At 43.0% G+C, this 23668-nt stretch overlaps 1 protein-coding gene and 1 long non-coding RNA gene across 4 annotated transcripts in view; both read right to left on the bottom strand.

Moving 5' to 3' along the window:
- Positions 1 to 1314: 1314 nt before the first annotated feature.
- On the bottom strand, positions 1315 to 9841 carry LOC118501592. Its single transcript, XR_004904215.1, has 3 exons — positions 7886 to 9841; positions 4456 to 4524; positions 1315 to 2322 (listed from the first exon to the last, which is right to left on the bottom strand). It is a non-coding gene; the product is annotated as an uncharacterized LOC118501592 (long non-coding RNA).
- A 9728-nt stretch (positions 9842 to 19569) lies between these two features.
- Positions 19570 to 23668, bottom strand: part of HACL1 (2-hydroxyacyl-CoA lyase 1) — a 32543-nt gene continuing 28444 nt past the window's right edge. For all 3 annotated transcript variants that reach the window (XM_028518212.2, XM_028518213.2, XM_036030618.1), the window contains 2 exons: positions 22534 to 22720; positions 19570 to 19604 (listed from right to left, as the gene is read on the bottom strand). In XM_028518212.2, the coding sequence (XP_028374013.1) occupies positions 19572 to 19604; positions 22534 to 22720 (220 nt within the window). In that variant the 3' untranslated portion in view covers positions 19570 to 19571. The remainder of the gene's footprint in view (positions 19605 to 22533; positions 22721 to 23668) is intronic.

Raw genomic sequence — 23668 nt, 5'->3', positions numbered from 1 at the left:
TGCAAGACGCAACTGATCAACATATCTCTCATCAATGTTTCTCTCCCTCTCTTTCTCCCTCCCTTCCCCCCTCTATAAATAAAGACATAAAATCTTTAAAAATTTTTAAATACAAATTGTATATATTCAAGTTGTACCACATGATATTTTGATATAAATATACATTGTGAAATGATTACTACAAACTAATTAACATATTCATCACTTCACATAGTTACCTTTTTTTGTAGTGAGAACACCTAAGATCTAATCTCCTAGAAATGTCAAGTGCGCAGTACAATATTATTAACTACAGTCATCAGGCTGTGTGTTAGACGTCTGGAACTTACTCATCCTGCAAAACTTCAACTCCGTGCCCTCTGATCCACATCTCCCCACTCCCCCCACCCTCCACCCCTGGTAACCATCATCTTACTCTCTACTTCCATGAAAAAAATTTCTTAAATAGGACACAAAAATCACAAATCATAAAAGAAAAAAAGTGTTAAACTAACCTTCATCAAAATTTTAAAACTTCTGCTCTTCAAAAGACAATGTTAAAATGAATAAACAAGCCAAAGACTGGGAGAAAAAAAATATATATCATGCATCATAAAAGACTTATATTCAGGATATATAAAGAACTTCTATAAATCAATATAATAAAACAAACACCCAATTAAAAGAAATGGGCAAAAGATGTGAGTAAATACTTTACCAGAGCAAATATAGGAATGGCAAAAAAGCACATGAAAAGATAATAAACATCATTAGTCATTAGGAAAATGGAAAATTAAAACCATGATGAAATATAACTACATACCACTAGAATGGCTAAAATGTAAAATACTGACAATTCCAAGTACTAAAACTAGAAACAACCCACATGGCCACCAACTGGTGAGTGAATAAATACATTGTGTGCAGTGCAGTACTAAGGAGCAGTAAAATGTAATAACCTGCAGAAACAAGTAACATAGATGAATCTCAATGCATTATACTGAGACCAACACAAAAGGCTACATACTAAATAATTCCATTTATATGACATTCTGGGAAAGGCAAACTATGGGAATGGGGAACAACAGATTGGTGGTTACCCGGGGTTAGGGTTATAAGAAGAGAGTGGGCTGCAAAAGGAACTTTTTTTGATGACAAGTATCCTTTATACGTACATTTTTAATATTTTATTTATTTATTTTTAGAGAGAAGGGAAGGGGGAGAGAAAGAAAGGGACAGAAATATCAGTGTGAGAGAGAAACATCAATCAGGTGCCTCCTGTACATGGCCCTGGAACAGAAACCAACCCTGAAACCCAGCATGTGCCCTGACTGGGAATCAAACCAGCAACCTTCCCCTTTGCAGAACAACGCCCAACCCACTGAGCCATGCTGGTCAGGGCTATTCTTTATCTTGATTGGAGTGGTTGTCTACTAAGTCAAAACTCACCAAACTATGCTCTTAACAAGGGTGAGTTTTATTTTATGTAAGTTTTTCCTAAATAAACTTGACTTTAAAAAAAATAAGGAAAAGATCCTTCACATTCTTGCACTGACATGGAAGGTCATCCATGAAATACTGTTGAGTGAAATTGCAAATTTGCAGTCATCTAATCAAACACATAAACAAACAGGCAGATCTGTTTCTCCATGATTCATGCGTGCACAGAGGAGGATCTAGAATGACAGAGAGCACACCTCTGGGAAGGGAAATACAAGCAATGAGAGGCGGAAGCTTTTCTTTGCAACCCTATACACATTTGCATTATTGGAAATTCCTACAATGAGCATTACTTAATTTGTCATTTAAAAATAAAAGTCTTTTTAAAAATAAAATCAAATTCTTGGCAACCTTAGGAATTAAGAAGAAGGAAAAGAAGAAGACAGACGTCTTTCCTGCATGTCTGAGGTCCAAACAGCCCCTGCCGACACATTGAGAGGAGTGGGCAGACGGTGCTGGGCTGGTCTTGGCAGAGAGCGGCACTCTGAGCCTGGTCTTTCTGGTCCAGAATTAGCCATGATTCTGTTACTCTGAAGTCCTGGCCACCCTCTGCTGGCAGCTGCGGCAGCAGGAAGGAGACAAGACTGGGCAGCTGAGAAGCCCTGGGAAAGCCCCTCCTCACAGCTCCCTGTGCCCTGGCAGCTCAAGTTAAATCAGAGCTGGAACTGACGGAGCCCCAGATGCAAAGCAGAGATGGCCAGAGAACCCGGAGAACTAATAAGTCTGATGAGACTAATCAGACTCACCCAAACATTAAGCCTGCAGTTCCATCTCCAGGGAAGGGAGCTTGGCCATTCTCACTCTTTCAGGGAAGACTTTGGCACTGGGCTGACCTTGAGCCGCCTGGATGCAAACAACGCAATGGCAATGACTTACCCAGACTGCTGGATGCCCACCCACTCTAAGAGATACCCCATTTTTTAAAAAGCCAAGGCGTTCACCTAAACTGAGAACTGCCCGTTTTATGCAAATTATATTGGAAATTTACAATGTACATCAGCATACCAAAACCACTGGGAAATCCTGCAGTAAAGAAACTCATCTACTTTGCGTTTATCCTGAGAAATAGTTGACCCCTAAAATCACTTTTAATTCCTATTATGTCTTACTCCTTTTTTTCTTATCTGTTTTATACAATAAACATGTTAGTGGTGCATGAAGTAGAGGCTTTATTTTTTATAAAATCCTTTTTTCTTTCATTTGGTGCTCACAAGGGAGGCGGTGGGACTGAACTTACAATTCCCACTTTATAGATGGGGAAACTGAGGTTTATGTGAGCTTCTGGGGGGCAGAGGCAGAGATTTGTGAATTTGTCTGGCAGGCAGGGCAATGGCTGGCGAGACTGAACCTGCACCCTGTGCGCTGCCCAGGGGCACATGCAGCCGATGTCGGCTCCCAGGCCGCAGGGCTAGACTGGCTCCCCAAGGAGAGACATCCATTGACCTTTACTCTAACATGGACTCAGAAATGCTGTGAGACCCAGAATCGTTCAGCTCTGAAATGCAAACCACATTCTTGGGAGGGAGACAGGAAAGTCACAGCTTTTTTTTTTTTTTAATTCATGTTGCTTTTTAAAGGTTTTCTTTCTTTTTTTAAAATATTTTATTTATTTATTTTTAGAGAGGGGAGGGGAGGGAGAAAGAGAGAAAGAGAGAAACATCAATGTGTGGTTGCCTCTCATGTGGCCCCCACTGGGGGCCGTGGCCTGCAACCCAGGCATGTGCCCTGCCTGGGAATCGAACCTGCGATGCTTTGGTTCGCAGCCCGCGCTCAATCCACTGAGCTATGCCAGACAGGGCCGAAAGTCACAGCTTTTATGACAGGAAGTCAGGGAGGACTGGAGACCTCAGAGCAGATCCCGAAACGGTTCATGACAACCGAGGACTGATGGTTCTTGCACTGAAACCCGTAGAAAGGGAAAACATCCTGAGGGAAGCCAGTTTCCTAACATTACTTGTTTCAAGAATCACAGAAATAACAAATCTCAGCCTCATTCTCGTAGGTGGGGTGGTGGTAGGTTTGCTCCAGATTCCCCACTGGGGTGAACCCCAGAAAATTTAATTGACATTCACTTCATTTTCTTCTAACCAGTCCAAATGCACGTTCCTAGTTTACTACTTACTGTGCTGTACTTCCCATGTGTTCGCTGCAACATTTTAGTTGTGTGTATTTATTGGCAAAACATTACTACCGCCACCCCATCAATTCCCTCCCACCTCAACCCAAGTCCCCCATTCCATCGCCCCACCTGCATCCACCTGGAGACAACGGCCCCTCTTGTGTTCCAAGAGGTTGGATGGCGTGCAGAGGAAGGCCTGCTTCACTGTGTGAGCTGGCCCAAGGCAAAGACAAAGCATTGTATTCAAAGCTTAAATCTAGTCTCTGCACAGCTGAAGGGGGAGCTCAAGGGAGTGTGACTGTGTGGTCTGGCTTGGCCCTAGAACAGGCCCATTCCTCACACGCTGATAGGCCAATGGCGACCAAGACCCCGAAGTTAAGAGTGGGGAAGGGTCCCTGCCCTTGCCACGTGTAACCATGCAGGTTCCCGTCCCACTGTGGGAAGGGAGACCTTGGCCAATGTGAGCAATAGACGGGAGCTGATGGGGAGCACTGCCAATCACAGACTTTTAGGAAACAATGACCTAAGAGATGGAGAATATACACAGGCACTACAGCCCCGTGCTGTCCGGAGTCCACATCCCAACGAGACCCTGTGATTCCTGTCACCAGGAGGTTCCCCCTCCTGCGGGCTGTGGTGGGGTGAACTGCACAAACCTGGGGCCTCAGTGCGTCCTGTGTGTAATCCACTCCTTAAAGTCTTAAAGTCTTCTGAACACGCTCAGCCACCGGGAGAGGGCTGTCTGCAAGGCTAAAATGCATACCCACACAATCTGAGAGAAGGGGAACAGGTGATTTTTTTTTACGAGCTAGAGCGAGAACATTTTTCCATTCAGTTATCATGGATTATGTGATTACCTGTTTCCTTATATACAGTTACCGAAGGTAACTGGATGTGTCCTCAGGAAGTAGATGGGTGAGGCTAACCTGGAGAAGATGGAAACAGAGAAAGAATGATTCAGGAAGGGGAGAGACAGGTTAGGGGATTCATTCATTCATTATTCATTCATTCAACAAATATTTACTGAGTTCCTTCTGGACTCCAGGCAAAATCTAGAGTTGAGAATTCAGTGTGAAATGAATCTACAAATTTCTTTGTCCTCAGAAATTTACATTCTAGTGGGAGTCTCAAGACAGATGAGAAGAATGTTTGTGACTAGACAGGTGGCCTGGCCCCGAGAGGGTCTGCCCAGGGCCTGCCAGTAGTGTGTGGGATCTTGACTTCGTGCAGGAAAGATTTCACAGCACGAGTCCAGGTGATTTTGAGAGGACATTTATTAAAGCTGGGGACAGTGGAGCAAGGAAGGGCTCAGCATAGAAGCAGCAACAGGAGAGCCCGGGCTGGGCTGCCTTAGCTCTCCCGGGAAGTCAGAGAAAAAGGGGCCCCGGGGACAGGTTCAGGGGGTTAGCCCAGGGCAAGCTGTCGCTGCCCACTGTTCCCCTGGTTGCAAGACTCGTGGGATCCCTTAGAGTTCAGGAATGAGGACCTATGGGGGAAGAAGAGAAGACCAGGAAAGGTGTGGGCTGGGTCCTTTGTTTTGAGGCTTTCATCTCTTTCTTGCTGGCAGGAATCTTAGAGGTGGTCACAGGGGAGAGTTTCAGTAGAATGTCCATCAGTTCCCCAGGTATGCCCTTTCAGGGTCATGCTCCCTACTGATGGGTCAGTGCCAGGGCAGGGGGTCATCAGTCACTGCAGTTGGCCCTGGGTTGCCCACCTGGTTTTGCTGCTTTTCTGGGCCTGGAGCTAAAATACAACTGAGACTTAGATGTTATCTCTATGGAGGTGACCCTCTGTATCAGGCTGTACAGGGCTCAGTCAGTTGGTTCAGTACCTATCTCAGTTTCCCTACTCTACTGTACTTGCCAAGGAATTTTTCTAGCTTTTTACTACCCTGCCTCACATATACCAGTCCAGTGGCAGTCAGTGTAATGCAGAACAATGGAGAGACATAGTTAATCAGAGAGCCTCCCTGAAGGGAGGGAAGAGGTCAGTGCTGAAGGAGGGGAGGGGTGACTTTCTAGTGAAGTTCTCGAAGGAGATTCATGGAAGAGGCTAAGGCAAGGCTGACCGTAAGGGGTGGAAATACTGACACCAACCACTGTTCATTAAACACGTATTATGCTCGTACAGGTGTCATTTCTTGAAAGCCTCATAGCAACTCTGTGAGTGGGGTGTTACAACACCCATATTATCGATGAAGAAACAGAGGCTGACAAAGGCAGTTGAGGTCATCTTCCCTCGGCCAGAGCTGGTATGCAAAGCTGACCGCATACACCAAAGCCTGTGTCTTTCACACCACACCGCCCAGCCCCAGGTCCAGATCCGGGCACTGCAGGGGATGAAGAGGCAGGCGAGGGAAGCTGCCCCAGCCCAAGGCCCAGAGTGAGCCTGACTGTGGTCCTTTGGGCACCAGTGGCAGGGTGTCTCGGCTGGAGAGTCCTCAGAGGGTAACAGGATGAGCTGAGCTAAGGTGGACTATTCCATATGCTTCTCATCATCTTGAGGAGGGTGGGACTGAGGCCAGACCTGGGTGAGTGGCCCCTAGAAAGCCTCCTGACATGTGCAGGGGAGAAAGACAGGTGGCCCTGGCCACGGAGCGTATCTTTAAGGTAGAGTGCCCCTGCCCACAAGCAAAGTGACCCTGTGAATGTCCTGGGTTCTGACCAATCAGACCAACAACTCCTTTCCTTTTGGGAGGCATGGGGACGTGGACTGAGCAGGGGGTGGCCCAGGGTAGAAGTACAGGGAGAGGGGGTCTCCTCTTCAACAGGATGGATGTAACATATCCCTTCTAAAGGCTTTCTATAATCCCTGGCCATGTGGTAGGAGTGATCTAAACTATTCAAAAATAATACTTACATTTGTGTATGTGTATATGTACTAATTAACTGTAACTCTAGCCTGTGCTTTTAATCTTGCAATATAATTTTTCAGATACAGTCTTATTACTTTGAGTAGATTATTGAGTCCTTGAGCACAAGACCCATGATTTCTTCATGCCTTTATTCCCCCAGACGCCAGATCTGGTACACAGCAGGGGCCTTTAATAAGTGTTGGACGAATTAATTAATGAATCGATCTATATGGTACATGCAAAACAGATAGATTATACTGCAATGCATCCAAAACCTTAAGAGTAACTCAGCTTGGGTCAAGATTCACTTTGCAAGGTCTCAGAGCAGATTTGCCTCTTGCCAAGCTAACCATAAGTTTGTGGCTGCAGAGGCCTTAAACAATACACGTAAGGCACCCTGCGTGAAGTCCTGCCTGTGAATGTCAGGGGCAGAGTGCCCTGTGTGAGCTGGTGGCTGGGGCGTGCCTGGGCACCCATCTGTCTCCCCCAGGCTCTCTTCACTGTCTGCTCAGCACCTTCCACACCCGGCATGCCAGCTGGGCTGGCCCCCAACCCTCACGGACTGAAGGATCAGGAAAAAGCTAGCTTTGTCCCGCTGTCCATATAATTACTGTGTGCCCTTCACAGCCTGCGTGTCGCCCCGTGGAGAACTGGCCAAAGCCGACAGCATTTAGTTTGGCCACCTTTCCTCCACACCTCAGCACAGGCTGGGCTGTCAGCGTGCGCTCAGGAAAAGACACATTGATCTGAACCAAACTGAATTAGCCAGACCACTTGGCAGCCGGGAAGTCATGTGCTGCTTTCCCAGACCAAGTAGAAATTATTTTTAGATTATTTACTGTTTGGTATTATCCATGCCACAGCTCCCTCCTATTAGGGCACATCAGAGAAAATTGGCTGCAGTCGATTAGTGGGTATTTCACAAGTCATTTGTCAGTACTGGCTTGCCTGTGTTCATTTGCAAAAAGACAGACAACAGGAGTGTGTGTACACAGAGGAAGGACCATAGGGGGACACAACGAGAAGGTGACCACCTGCAAGCTGTTGAGAGGCCTCAGAGGAAGCCAAACTTATGGTCTCCTTGATTTTTGTGTTCTAGCTCCCAGAACTGTGAGAAAATAAAGTTGGTGTGCCAGCCACCCAACCTGCAGTATTTCCTTAGGGCCGCCCCAGCAAATGAACACTCGGGGTGAACACATTTTCCAGACAGCCTGTGGAGAATTGTGGTGTGTGACTGAGGGTACAGAGTATGTCAGGATCTTTCCCTCCGAAGACTATTTTTCAGGGGTTGTTGATATTGCATTTCCTAAAGCCAGGGCTGGGCAGAGGATCTGGACTAAATCGATGCCCCTCCCCAACTGGCTGCCCTCACCATACACAGGTCACTTTGGAATTAAAGAGGCAGGAAAGGAGGTCACCTTCTGGGGACTCACCTAGGGGAGCTTGGTCTGCGATTTTGAAGATGAAGACTACGGTGTGTAAACCAACATTTCCAAAGAGGTACAGAAAAGGAGAGACTTCATTCAGGTGAAACAGTCCCAAAGGCAGCCAGCCTCCTGTGGAAACCGAAAATGCATTGCACTGAGACAAAGGGGAGATTGCCATTCATAGGGAAAGTTCCCGATGCCACCCCCCAACACATTCCTGATTGGCCCACCTCTATGCAAATGACGGTTCCAAATTCTAACAGTTCTGATTGGTCTGAATCATGCAGTTTTGAGTGGTCGTTATAGAGCAGTTCTGATTGGTTGGTAAAGATGCAAATGAGAATATAATTGTATCGTTCTGATTGGACACGGCAGGTCCCAGTACATTGGTCAAAAGACAAAACTAGGGCTTCCCTGCAGTGGTTGACTCAGATGGGCATTTGTGGGAAGCCAAGACTTGAGACTGAGGTTCTTCCTGGTATACACAATACCCAAGGAACCCCTGTCAGCAAATAGCTGCTGGATCCTTATTGTTTATAAAATTTGGCCCTGGGTTGACAATGGGGAGTCTGTCTCAGAGGATAAATTGCTTCTTGGGACTCATATCAAGTGAATCTCTATTTTCAGGGTCCGCAGAGGAACAGATTTCTCAATATGTTTGCCTTCATCATTGGCCTCAGTACCAAGAAGAAAGACAGTCTAGGCAACAAATAATTAACTAGCACAGCAACTAGCCATAATTCATTCACCAAGAAGTCACCTTTTCTTGGCACAAGTGCCACTCGGAAATGGTAGGCAGCCTTCTACCATCTTATTGTGCCCTTTGGGAAGACGGTCACACCCTGCAGCCTCCGAAACTTCTTGTCAGATTTTCTCCTCATCTCTTGCTCCCCAGAAGGAAGGACACAGATAAATGAGATGCCGATGGTAAAGCATCTAGAAGCAAATGGCACGCACCCTGTACTCACAAGTCCCATTTAGCATTGTTCTGGAAGTCCTGGCCAATGCCTCTAGGTAGGAGAAAGAATTGGTTTGAATAATTCATTAAGGTATGGAATTAATATATAAAATATGCAAATAATACCTACATGTAAAATAGTAGAATAATTTACTTCCATTAGCAACAGAACAGATTAGCATTTAAAACATATTTAACAAAAATTTCATTGAGCCAATATTACAGAAACTCCACCGAGGCACAGAAAAATCACTTTAAAAAATTCAGATACCTTGTACTTGAATAAAAGCAATCAGTATTTTAAGATCCAACTTTCCAAATATTCATTTAATATTTAATAACTATCCATTTAAAGCCATTGTGTATAAGGGTGTCTTTTTGTTTTCCGTAATGCCAATGCTCTGATAGGACACAGTGCAGACTCTGGAAGCCCCGCCCCTCTCGTGTTAGCTAATCTTAGAGACAGCAAACAACTCTCCTTTTATATGCAAACTAACCAGCCCAGAATCCCAACCGCCCACTCCGGACATTCCAGGCCACTGTCACCCCACCCTAAGCCCTAATCACTCCGAGGCCACGCACCATACAACCAGGGGCAGCCCCTACAACCGAGCCCAGGGGAATTATTCAAACTAGCCAATCCTAAACTTGTTTACCTTTCCTCTCCTGTCTCTTCCCACGCTAACCACAACAGGGCCTCAGCCCACTTTCTCTCTGCCTGACGCCAACGGTGTTCGCTCCCCTGGCCCTCCGTGGGTGTACTCTCCTCTCAGGAACTGTAAGAACCATCTTTTCAATGGCAATTGTCTCCAGATCTGTTTGTTGGCTTTACTGAACCTCATGTTTTTCTATTAGTACACTGTGTTTTAAAACACATTCCAATAAAAATACCAGACTAAAGGTAATGTAGAAAACGACCAAGGGAAGACAACCGTTAACATTTCGGAAAAGATCATGTAGCCAGGGTGGTGGGGAAAGGAGATAGATGGGGCGACTGCTGGAGGGCAGGGTGGCAGGGATGGCACTGAGCTACGAAAAAGTTTTATGGATGTAGTGGGTATACATTTCAGTCCATATTCAATAAATATGAAAGAAATGTTTATTTTTAGTAATTGAACTTAATTTTAATTTTGGCCTACATCTCACCAGGGTGGAAACTGAATTCAGTCCTGTCAGGGCCTTGTGACTACCCCCACCCCACCCTTGCCACCACACGCGCACACACGCACACACACATACACACACACACTGCTCTAAGAACTCTTGGGCTTCCCTAATACGCAGGCACGGGGTGGGCTTCTGATGCTTGCTGGCTCAGCTACTCATCTATCCACCCTACATCCTCCTTTGAAGTTGTTCACAGCAGCTTTTGAGGCAGTCAGGCACTGTCTAAAGGCCTTTCAGTACACTACAGTAGTCCCATAAGATTATAATGCAGCTGATAATCCCTATTGCCTAGTGATGCTGTAGCCATTGTAAGGCCATAGTGCAATGAATTACTGTTCTGTGCTGGTCTTAGTCTTATGGGTAGAAATTCAATGTGCTAGAAATGCCTGGTGGCCCAAAGGGACACTAACCTGGGCCCTGATGAGCTTCCCACAGACCAGTCTTACAACTGGACCCAACCCTTGAGGTTCTTAGTATGATTGCAAGACGCCCTTCAGCAATAACCATTAGGAAACTTTGAAGGAAAAAAGTTCATTACCTATAGGCCCTGGAGCTACAAGGCATGCCAGGAGGCACACAGCGAAGTACAGGGCAGAGAGCAAGACCACCTGCAGGGGTCTGGGGTACTGTTTTTACTGGGGTTGAGAGTGGGAGCACAGGGTTTCACGGGCTTACTTTTTGTTGGTGAATTTAAAATGTAACAGCGAGAATTTAAAATTGGGAAGAGAAAAAACCAAGTAGCCACATGGTTAGTTATCAAAATCAGCCAAGATCTCTAAACCAAAGGATCCTCCGTGGGGGAGGCGGCTGGCTCTTCACCTACTGTGTTTCTATGTCCTTCTCTGAGGCAGATGCCTCTTTGGAATGGATGTCTCAGCAATCAAAGCGTTAAGTCAGGCACTTACGTTACAAAAAGAAAAGCCCACCGGGCTTGTGCTACAATTACACAGGTGTTTGTAGATGCTGGTTGTAAATGAGGCTGCTGTGCCATAGGTCTGTCACAGTACAGCACCTACAATTACAGTGGCTACACTGTGGTTTGTGTAGGTGTACTCTGTGATGTTCACACAATGAAATCACCTAACAATGTGTTTCTCAGAATGTATGGCTGTATAAACCCCTCCCGAGTCACCTGCCCCACAAGAAAATGTCTGTGATGTTTATACCATTATGCCACGTGAAAGTGGATTCTTCAGGGGCAGACTCGGAGGAGACTGCCAAACAGGAGAGAGAGGATGCAGGATCTAGAAGATGAAGGGTGGGTGTCATGTGGTAACATGCCCTGAGTCAAGCTGGGGAGGGAGATGGGAATTCGATTCACCAGGAACATCGGATGTTGTGAGTCGTGAGAGAGGCACACACAGGTGGGAGGAAGCTTAATAGAGGAGGTGACTCTTGAGCTGCACCTTGAGGGATACAGCTGATTCCTTGGGTGAGAACTGGGTGGGAGTGCAGAGTCCCGCAATGGTGAAACCAGGTCTGACATCCTGAGCCTACCTCAGACATGGGAGTGACGGGGCAGTTCCCAGGAACGTGCTGGGCGCAGGGCGTGAGCCTTGGAAAGAACCATGTGGCTGGGCTGTAGATCTACCCACAGAGCTGGCAGCGGTTGACACTGGAGGGAAGGGGAGAAATCATGGATGATGCTGACACTGTGTTTTGGCCAGAAAGTTTGTTCTGTTTTAAAGTAAAACTAAAAGACACGTTTTTCATGTTCACTGTAATTTTATTGAACAACATATTCTCCGTTTTTATCCCACTACCTTCTGCCATCTTTCAGGCAACTTCATCATTCCATCTTCCCAAAACTTTTTGTCTTCTTAAGCAAAGAACTGTTCCAGATGCCTTTCTCTGTCTTCCAGGGAATTAAAATTTTTCCATTAAGAGAATTTTATAAAGACCAAAAAACAATGGAAATCCAAAGGGGTCATGTCTTGTGAACATGGCGGATGAATCAGAACTTCCCAGCCAAGCTGTAACCGCTTTTGCCTGGCCATCAGAGAACCATGCGGCCTTGCATTATCCTGATGGAACACTATGCATTTTCTGCTGACTAATTCCAGACACTTTTTGTCAAGTGCTGCCTTCAGCTGGTCTAATTGGGAGCAGTAGTTGTTGGAATCAATCGCTTAGATTTCCCGAAAGAGCTCATAATAGAGGACGCCCTTCCATTCTCACCATGTCTTCTTTGAATGAAGACCGGCCTTTGGTGTGGTTGATGGTGGTTCATTTCACTTGCCCCACGATCTTTTCTGGTTCCACATTATTGTAAAGTATCCAGTTTTCATCGCCCATTACAATTTGTTTTAAAAACAGAACGTTTTTGTTATGTTTAAGTAGAGAATTACAGGTGGAGATGCAGTCAAGTAGGTTTTTTCCCACTTATTCGGACCCCAAACATCAAAGCAATAACATAACCAAGCTGGTGCAAACGATTTTCAATGCTTGATTTGGGTATTTTGAGTATGTCAGCTATCTCCTGCATGGTATAATGTTGATTGTTCCCAATTAATGTCTTGATTTGATCACTATCCACTTCAACTGGTCTGTGGAAACGTCACAAACCACTTTTGACCCGTTCGATCAGTCACAGCACCTTCGCCACACACTGCACACATCTTTTTTTTTTTACATTTCAGTTGCATTTTTACCTTTCTTGAAATAATAAAGCATAATATGCCAAAAATGTTGCTTTTCTTCCATCTTCAATATGAAAATGGTACACAAAAATCCACCAATTCTGATGTCTTTTTAAAAATGCATGCTGATATGACAGCTGTCACAATATAACCTAACAAACGTTTCAGATGACATTAAAGACAACCAAGCGCTACTAGAGCCATCTTATGGGGAAAAAAACTGAACCAACTTTTGGACCAACCCAATATTTATAAGCCTGAGTCAAAACTTAATGTGTTCCTATCAAATTTTGAAACTGGACAGCCAGGGTTTCTACATGTGTCTTTCCGCTCCCTAACTGGAGGGGTAACCATACAACCTGGGTTTACTGAGCAGGTCGGAAGCCCCTTTCCTGGAAGAAAAGGCCTCGGAGGGGAGGGAATGTCTAAGATAATCCAGTGAAAACCAGAAGTGTAGGCAGTCCTGCCTGCCAGATTGAATCCAAGGTGCATTTCAATCTGTATCTTATCTACAGGAGGAATTCATAGGATCTTCAATTTCCGTTATCCATATTACTCCATTATTCACATTAGTAGCAAGGAGCAAATGCAACCAGAAAACACAAGATGATTCCAGCTTTATCCGTGCACATTTCACTCTCCGCAGCAGCCAGCATAGTCAGTTTCATCAGGGTTCCTCAATCATAATTCTCATCTGGAATTTAACTGGTTTCCCACTTTCTTAATACAGTCATATGAAATCCTATCCCAGTCATTCTAAATTTACATTTATTTACTGCTTCCTCACTGCCTAGTTAAGTGTCTAAAAAACAATAAAGTAACAGAAATATTTTTGGATTTAATATTATTTTCATTTTCTTTCAGTGTTCAGTACTCCCATTTCTTTGTAACAGATTTGAAACTTCCTAAAAAACATACTCATTTCGCATAAGCTGAACTACCACAAAGGTACATATGTGAAATAACCATAGAAAAGATCCACTGAGCTATTTCCAACCACCATGAGTTCTTATCCAGCTATTATTTAGTGGACCCCTGCAGAACAGGTGGCACTCTTAGGAAGTAAAAACAAACAGCCTGTTTTCCAGGAAATGACTAATCTACTTGGAGAAGTAAGACCCACTTACTTGAAAACTGAAACCACACTGCTCAACAGGATGTAATTCCAGCCAGTGTTTTCTCCTTCTCTAAGGTCACATCCTCCTAAAACACTGTGGTACTTATTGAGTGCCTCCTATATGCATGGCATTAGGCTAGAAGCTTTTGGATAGCCTTTTTTTTTTAAAGATTTTATTTATTTTTAGAGACGGGGGAGCAAGGGGAAAAGAGAGGGAGAGAAACAGCCATGTGTGAGAAAAGCATCAATCAGTTGCCTCTTGCACGCCCCCAACCAGGATCCTGGCCCACAATCCAGGCATGTGGCCTGATGACCAGGAATCAAACTGGTGACCTTTCAGTTCACAGGCCAGCACTCAACCCACTGAGCTACACCACCCATGGATGGATTGCTTTATGAATCCCCAAACAAACCCATGAAGTAGGTCCCTGGCCGGGTTAGGGTTTGGATGGTTGGAGCGTCAACCCATGCTTCAAAAGGGTTGTGAGTTCAATCCCGGGTCAGTCGGGGTACTTATAGGAGACAACTGACCAATGTTTCTCTTTCTTTCTTTTCTTCACTCCCTCCTTCCTCCATTCCTCTCTTTCTCTTTCTCTCTCTTTCCCTCCTTCCTCTCTCTAAAACCAATAAACATGTCCTCAGGTGAGGATTAAAAAAATAAAAAATAAAAATAGAGCTCTTTAAAAAAAAAGCAGAGCTCTTGTAAAAAAATACTAGTCGAGAAACTAACCCTAAGAAGTCATGTCCCACCCTACATTCTTAGTTTTCCTAAATCAAGAAAACAATCATAATCTTTGAAAACTGAGCTTTCAAAGCTCAGAGTTGATGAGGCACTTGAGTGTCCAGTATACTAGGGTCACAGAGTGTTTATTATTAAAACAGGGGGTGCAAGATGCTTTATCAAAGTGAGTTTTGACTATCAACCAATAGATTCATTTTGCAGGGGCTAGTCAGTACTTTATCCTTCGAAAGAAAAATTCCTATAAAGAGACTAATTTCAAGATCACTTTGACAAAATAAGCATTCAATACAATGTCATCAAGGTGCCACTGGATGTGCCCAGACTGACCTCTGCTGGGCAGTCTATTAACCTGACAATATATTTTTTCTCGAGATAATATGGCAAGGAAAAGAGCATCTTCCCGAATTGTATCTATTATTTAGATTTACATGGTTCAATTTACAAATACTCATCAAGCCCTGCACATACTTTACAGCAAAACCTTGTATAGCATTGGGCTGCCAGAGGCAAAGGACCGTTGGCAGAGCAGGATGCTGATGAGATTACAGGAGCTACCCAATCTCAATGCACCTTTTGACATTCTCTGTGCTAGTATGCAGCTCAGGCTCACTGGTGTATGTATTAGAAGTACATTAAGAGCCCCTGCTGACTCAGCCTGATTCCAGGGGCTTGTCAGTTAAAACTATAGATCCCTTGAAGTATTTCCTAGGTGCATGTCACAAAGCTATTGTCCACCACTTTGTGGAGGTCACTTATGCCCCTAACTTGCCAACGGAGACAACTCTGGTGTATATGATGCAAACAAGCTGAACTTTAATATAAAATCGTATCCAATTCATATAAAATTGCGGAAAATAAACAAGAATTCCCCTAAAAGTAAGATATTTTTCCACTTCTAATATTCTTTTAAAATACGGACGTATCTTGGAGACAGTCTAGGTTAGGTTTTAGACCACCATGATAAAGCAAATATCACAATAAAAAGCCAGTCGCACAGTTCTCTGGCTTCCCAATGCATATAAAGGTTGTGTGTGCACTACACCGCAGTCTATTAAGTGTGCAACAGCATTACTTTTTTTTAAACGTACAAACCTTTATTTAAAAATACTTTTATTGTTAAAAACCCAAACCATGAACTAAGGCTTCAGCAAGTCCTAATCTTTTTGCTGGTGGAAGGTCTTAAAAGACAGTATCTGCAGAGCACAGTAAAGCAAGGTGTGTGCCTGCAATGTCTGTTTTTGATAATAAAAATATAAAACTTACTAAATTATTTTTATTTCAAAATTCTGTCAAAGGGGGAAAATGAGGACGAAATAAAAATGCCCGACGATCCCATCACGGAGCTGCTGTGAAACTTTGGTTTATCCTGTGCCCGTCCTTTTCTCCGCGTGCACGCGTGCAGGGGCGCAGGGGTGCGTCCGGACTGGAGCTGTCCATTTCACAGCTTGCCTTTTTCATGTAGTATGATATTGTGATTGTTTCCCCATTAATAAACATTTTTTAACAAAACTTTATATCAACAGATTATAATGCATGTAACCAATATCTTACTATTAAATATTGGAGTTATCCCTAAATAGAACTATGCTGAATGGCCTTATATAAAATATTCAACCCAATGTTTCAATATTTCTTCAGGACACATTCTCTAGATAAGCTTGCTGGGTCAAAACTATGGAGTATAAACCTTCTTAAGGTTCCAGAGCGTGCGCTGCCGGGCCTGCTCTGTAGAAGCGGTGCACCCACTTCAGCTTCCACCACAGCCTGGCTGTGCCCGCTTTGCCTCACCCTCACCCACGCTGAGAATTATAATTTGAAAAGTAAGGTTTTGCAGCCTAACATATTCATATTTATTCATAATAATCACACTTTTACTGACCTTGTTTTTGGTCAATTAAAAAAAAAATACATGCCCTGCTGGTGTGGCTCAGTGGACTGAGCGCCAGCCTGCAAAGCAAAAGGTCGCTGGTTCAATCTCTGGTCAAGGCATGTGCCTGGACTGCGGGCCAGGTACCCAGTTGGGGGTGTGCAAGAGGCAACCAATTGATGTTACCTCTTGCACATTGATGTTTTTCTCCCTGTTTTTCTCTCTCCCTTCCCATCTCTCTAAAAATAAACAAAATCTTTTTTAAAAATACAAATAATACTCTATTTTTCTGATTATATATTCATGCCCTTTACCCATTTTTCTTTTTTTTTTAAAGATTTTATTTATTTATTTTAAGAGAGGGAGGGGAGGGAGAGAGAGAGAGAGAGACAGAGAGAGAAACATCAATGTGCGGTTGCTGGGGGTTATGGCCTGCAACCCAGGAATGTACCCTGGCTGGGAATCGAATCTGGGACACTTTGGTTCCCAGCCCGAGCTCAATCCACTGAGCTATGCCAGCCAGGTCCATTTTTCTACTAGTACACTGGTATTTTCTTATTTACCAGAGTTCTTGATATATTAAGGCTGTTGACTCTATTGGTCTCAATGCTGTACACATGAAGGTTGCTAATCCAAATATACCCTGAAATTATTAGTTTTGGTGTGCTGTGACTTCTCCTTGGGCTCAGTAAATTCTCTCCAGAAAAAAAAATAAAACAAAATAAAACTTCAACTCACTAAGTGTAGAATAAGCCCCATTAAATACTGGGGAGACTAAGGTATGAAGAGGTCAAGAAATAAACTATGAGGAAGAAATAGCCTATGTACTCCAAGATTTTTTCTTCAAAAATGTTCTTAAAAGGTATGTGACGCTGGACTTCTGGTCAAGATGGTGACGTAGGCAGACACAGCTCACCTCTTCGCACAACCACATCAAAATTACAACTAAAAATAGGACACCCATCACTCAGAACTGTCAGAAATCAAGTTGAGTGGGAATCTGACAACTACAGAATTAAAGAAACCACATCCATCCAGACTGGTAGGAGGGAGGCAGACGCAGAACCAGCTGGTCCCACACCCACGTGGTGGATAAAAATTCGGGAGGGATATCTTGGGAGCAAGGAGTCCCAGACCCACACCCACATCACACCCCCTAGCCCAGGGTTCCAGTGCCAGGAAAGTAAATCCCCACAACTTCTGACTGCAAAAACCAGTGGGGATTGAGTTGGTGGAAGAAACTTCTGGAGCCCCAAGCAGTTCCCTTAAAGAACCCACACACAGACTCACCTACTCAGACTCACTTCCTCTGAGCTCCAGCACCAGGGTAGCAGCTAAAAAGGCACCAAGGGCATTCAGGGAGAAACTGAAGTGTCTGGTATCAGGGTGAGCAAAAGCCATTGCTCCTTTGCGAAGCCCTCCCCCAACAGAGACAGTAGACTGATGCCATATCTGATAGTCCATCAGCCTGGCTAACACAGTTTGACTCACCTTGGAGAACCCCAAGGGCTCTGTGGAGCGGGTCCCTGAACAGCTGATCCCCCACTGTGGGAGGAGGTTGGTAGGCAGTGGGTACAGCCAGTCTTTGCAGCTGACTGGCCTGGGTAAATCCTTCCAATTGACCTGCCAACAGCAAACAAGCCTCAAATGCAATAGGAGAGTTTATTCAGCACACACAAAGGATGCACCTGGAGTACTCAGCTTGGGTGATAAAGGAAGCTGTGCCACTGGATCCTACAGGACACCTACTACATTAGGACACACTATCAAGATACAGAGCCAAAGCAGTTCTACCTAATACATAGACATAGGGAAGCTACCGAAACGGGGAGACAAAGAAACATGGCCCAAATGAAAGAACAGATTGAAACTCCAGAAAAAGAGCTAAACAAAATGAAGATAAGCAATCTAACAGATGGAGTTCAAAACACTGGTTATATGGATGCTCAAGGAGCCTTGGCCAGTGTGGCTCAGTGGATTGAGTACCAGCCTGCAAACCAAAGGACCGCTGGTTTGATTCCCAGTCAGGGCACATGCCTGGGTTGTGGGCCAGCTCCCCAGTAGGGGGTGCATGAAAGGCAACCACACATTGATGTTTCTCTCCTCTTTCTTCCTCCCTCTTCCTCTCTAAAAATAAATAAATATTTTTTAAAAAGTGCTCAAGGAACTTAGTGAGGACCATAGCAGCATAAAAAAGATCCAGTTAGAAACAAACCATTCACTAATTGACACAGAGAACATTCTACATGGAAAAAGAGCAGAGTGGATGAAGCTGAGAATCAAATCAATGATGTGGAACATAAGGAAGCAAAAACCACCAATCAGAAGAACAGGAAGAAAAAAATAATCCAAAAAAATGAGGATAGTGTAAGCAGCCTTTGGGACAACTTCAAGATGTCCAAATTCGCATCACAAAGGTGCCAGAAGGAGAAGAGAAAGAGCAAGAAATTGGAGCTATGAAAAAATAGTGAGAGAAAACTTTCCTAATTTGGTGAAGGAAATAGACACGCAAGTCCAGGAAGCACAGTCCCAAACAAGATGGAGGAAAGGAGGTCCACGCCAAGACACATCGTATTAAAATGCCAAAGGCTAAAGATAAAGAGAGAATCCTACAAGCAGCAAGAGAAAAGAAGTTACCAGATAGTTGCCAGATGGGACATGGGTGCAGGAGAATGGATGAAGAGGTGAGGGGATTAAGAAGTACAAATAAGTAGTTACAGAATAGCCATGGGGATGTAAAGTACAGTACACGAAATGGAGTAGCCAAAGAATTTATACCCATGACCCATCAACATGAACAATTGTGGGGGGATTGCCTGAGGGAGTGTGGGGTGCTGGGTAAAGTGGGGCAAAGGGGAAAAAAACTACGACAACTGTAATAGCATAATCAATAAAATATAATTAAAAAAATAAAAGATGTGACTTTAAGAATATATTTATTAAAAGATGCTGATGTTAACTCAGTGCTTAAGGAGTTACAGTGGTATTATTTAATAAACATCTTTCTCTTTTTTCTTCTGTAAATGATTATTTCTGTGGTTGAATGCTGGTAACTTTTCTGTTTTTAATCAATTATTATATAATATCATTTAGAAATGTTATTTATTTTTATTTGTACAATTTTAACATTATCGTTATTTTGCTATGAAAAAAATCCATCCTATAGGAGAGAAAACTCAAGAGCACTTATTGGCATTTTTATTTACATATTAGAGCGGGTCAGCCAGTGAAAATCCTAGAAAAAGAAAAGACAACAAGCATTCAGTTAAAAGAAATAATTGTCTCAAACTACATCCTCAGTGTTTTGCTTGCTCTAGAATGTCAAAGTCCCATTACAACCACATCTACCACATTGGTGGTAAATAAGGTTTTTTTTGGCCCAGTGCTTCACCGAAAAAGGAGCTAATAAAATCCACAGTGAGCCTTTCTTTCCTCTCCCATTAAGAGAGTCTGAAAGAAACAGAAGTACACTCAAAAGAAGAGAGGAGATGGAGGAGACCCAAAAAGGATCAAGTCCCGGGTCTAAGAAAAACCTGGGTAGGAAGAGCAAAAAGCCTTTCCCAGGACTAATACCGTTCCACACATGTGGCTTGGACATGGATGACTACAGATTAGGTCCTCCTGGTATGAGAGCCCACACTGTGAATCAATGACTAATAGTGAATGGACACAGACACAATCAATGAAAATCAACAGTCTGGGCACTATCACGTATGAAGTTTTACTGGAATGAAGATAAGTAATATCAAAGAGGTAGATGCAAGAAATAGAAGAATAATCCTTATGGAATTATAAAAGAATAAATAAAAGCTGTATTTCTCCAGGAGTACCCCCCAAAATTCATTGAGAACCACTAACAAAATACCATAATGAAAACCATATAGTGTAATAAAAGGTATGTGAATGGCTTTGGGGCCATATTTAAGTAAAATAAAGGTTACTTGCGCACAAGCACTGGGATACCTTGACAATCTGACCTGATAACCAAGCTGGCTAACTTGGTGGTTAAGTTAGCCAACTAAGCGGCTGGCAGCTTGGTAGCTACTGAGCAGCTAACAGGTGGCTAGCGCACACAGAGTGGGTACGGGGGACAGAGACACGATTCACGGTGCATGTAGCTCGGAGCGAGGCAGGGCGAGATTTCACCACACTACTCAAACGCTGCACGATTTAAAACTTACGAACTGTTTATTTCTGAAATTTCCCATTTAATATTTTCAGATCACAGTTGGTCATGGGTAAGCGAAACCATGGAAAGGAAAACTTTAGCTAAGGATAGCCTACTGCACTAACTTTGGGCTTTGATCCTCTTTTTCCAGTTCAACGCTTCCCCGCCCCCCCCCCCCGGGGGTGGGCATCTGTTGCTATGAAGTTCCCTCTTAGAACTACTTTTCCTGCATCCTATAAGTTTTGTTACATTGTGTTTCCATTTGTCTTAAGGTATTTAAATTTTTTTTTTTATTTCTTCTTTGACCCATTAGTGGTTCAGTTGCATACTGTCTTGTCTCCACATATTTGTGAATTTTCTAGTTTTCTTCTTGTAATTGATTTGTAGTTTCAGACCAGTGTGGTTAGAAAAGATGCTTGGCATGATTTCAATCTTCTTAAATTTACGAAGACTTCTTTTGTGACCTAAGATATGACCTATCCTGAAGAATGTTCCATGTACATTTAGGAAGAATGTGTGTTGTGTTGCTTTTGGATTAAATATTCTATACGTATCTGTGAGGTCCATCTGGTCTAACACGTCACTGAAGGCCATGTTTCCTTACTGACTGTCCGTCTGGATGATCTATCCATTGATCTAGGTGGGGTATAAAAGTTCCCTACTATTATTGTATTGCCTTCTATTCCCCCCTTTACGTTTGTTAATATTAGCTTTATATACTTAGGTTCTCCAATGTTGGATGCATAAATATTTACAAATGATATAGCCTACTGTTGGACTGAACCCTTTAGCATTATGTAATGCCTTTGTTTTTATGACAGCTTTTGTTTTAAAGTCTATTTTGTGTAATGTAAGCATAGCTACTCCAGCTTTCTGTTGGATTCCATTTGCATGGAGTACCTTTTTCTCTCTCTCCCCTTCCAGTCTGTGTGTGTCCTCACACATGAGGTAGGCAGCATCTGGACGTGCCTGGCTTTTTCATCCATCTAGTCACTGTCTTTAGGTTGGAGAATTTAGTCCATTTACCTTTAAAGTAATTACCAATAGGTATGTATTTTTGCTGCTTTGTTAACTGTTTTCTAGCTATTTTATGTTCCCAATCTCTTCCTTTTGCCCAAGTCTCAGAATTTCAGTAGAATTATATATGTATGTGTATATATATATATATATATATATATATATGTATATAATAGGTTCTAAATTAATTTATTTTCATTTCATTTGTGGTCCAAGTATCCATTTGCCCATTTGTCCACTGTCTTGTTCAGAAAGATCTCACAGTAGATATATGTATAAAGAACCAAGACAAAAACTAGATGAAAAAATTATCTGCTCTGAAAACAATGGCTAATGCACAATGTGGAAGAATGCAGGACAGGTATATAATAAGAAAGGGTGAGTGGCAGGACCAGGATCAGAGGACAAAACGAAGCATGAAACACAGCTTACTCTGGGATGGAAGAGGATCATGCCACACACTTTGCTTTAGAGGCCAAAGTAACCAATTTTGAATGTGGTTGCACAAATCGTCCTATTACTCTCACCTGCCCTTGTACCTCCTTCACTTTGTCAGCGGGCTGGCCTTGTCCCAGTTCCTCAGACTCGCCATGCTCCCTCCTGCCACAGCCTTTACACATCTCTGCCCCCACCTCTTTGCTGAGTTTGCCCCTCCTTATCCTTTGGATCTCAGTTTCAGCACCACTTCCTCTGAGGAGCCTTCTCTGTGGTCACCATAAGTCGGATTCCTTGCTGTACACTCATTCAGAACTGGGTTCCTTTCCTTTCTTTCCTCTGCCTCACTCTGTCGTAACGCACTCAGCTGTGAGGTGACTGGTCTGTCCCTCTCCTCTGCTGCCCCGTTAGCTCCATGAGGTGAAGCTGAACCTGGTTTTGCTCACCATGCTATTCTAACACATTTCTCAACAAATACTCATTGAACAAATAAATAAAACTGCCAAACTCTCTAATAACAGGGAGTTCTACTAATTGCATTTACCTGGGATTTCCGAGCGCCTTGTGGCTCAATTATGATGTTGATAAGAGAGGGTTTAGCTGTTTCCATCAGGCTTTGCTTCAAGGATTCTTGGAGTTCTTCTGGTGTTTGTACTAAATACCCTTTGCCTCCAAATGCAGTCATAACCTGCTCGTAATGTGCGTTTGGCAGAAGACACATTGGAGGGACCCTGAAAAAGCAGATCACAGTAAATAGGGGAAAAAATCATATCGTTCTGACATAGTTTGTGCAAAAATGTAAGCTAAAATGAAAGGCATACTTTTATATCCAACACTTACACTGAGATGCCAGTAGGCTAAAACTGTCCGTAATTTTACACTGTCTATCCAGCAAAGTCAAATATAACTTTTTTGAGATGATAGAAAAGTTTTATATTTGTGCTGTCCAATATAATAGCCACTAGAACCTTTGCTGTGAGCACTTGAAATGTGACTAGATAAAAGAAACTGAAGTTTTTGTTTGTTTTGCTGTTGTTTTTGTGGGGGTTTTTAAATCAAAATTTAGCTGGCATACTATATTATATTAGGTTCAGGTATACAAGATAGTGATCTGTCATTTAATATACAGTATGATGTGATTGCCATAGTACTTCTAGTAACCACCTATTACTGTGCAAAGTTATTACAATATTACTGACCGTAGTCCCTGTGCTATACTCTGCATCCCAGTGGCTATAAATACATACAATGAATATAATATTTATTATAAAATAAGTAATATTTTATAACTGGAAGTTTGTACCTCTTAATTCACCTTTATACCCATCCCCCTCTCTCCCTTCCCACAGGAAACCATCAGTTTGTTCTCTGTGTCTGAGTCAATTTATGTTTTTTGTGTTCATTTGTTTTTTTAGACTCTACATATAAGTAAAATCATATGGTATCTGTCTCTCTCTGATTTATTTCACTTAGCGTAATATGTCTCTCTATGTCCATGTCATTGAAAATGGCAAGATTTCATTCCTTTTTATTACTGAGTAACATTCCATTGTGTATATATACCTTACATCTTTATCCATTCATCTATTAATGAACACCTAAGTCGCTTCCATATCTTGGCTATTGTAAATAATGCTGTAATGAACATAGAGGTGCATATATCTTTTTAAATTGTTTAA

The sequence above is a fragment of the Phyllostomus discolor genome, chromosome 7 (assembly GCF_004126475.2).
Source record: "Phyllostomus discolor isolate MPI-MPIP mPhyDis1 chromosome 7, mPhyDis1.pri.v3, whole genome shotgun sequence".
NCBI lineage: Eukaryota > Metazoa > Chordata > Mammalia > Chiroptera > Phyllostomidae > Phyllostomus > Phyllostomus discolor.
The sequence above is the reverse complement of the archived record's forward strand: the minus strand, read 5'-3'. Positions and strand labels throughout refer to the sequence as shown.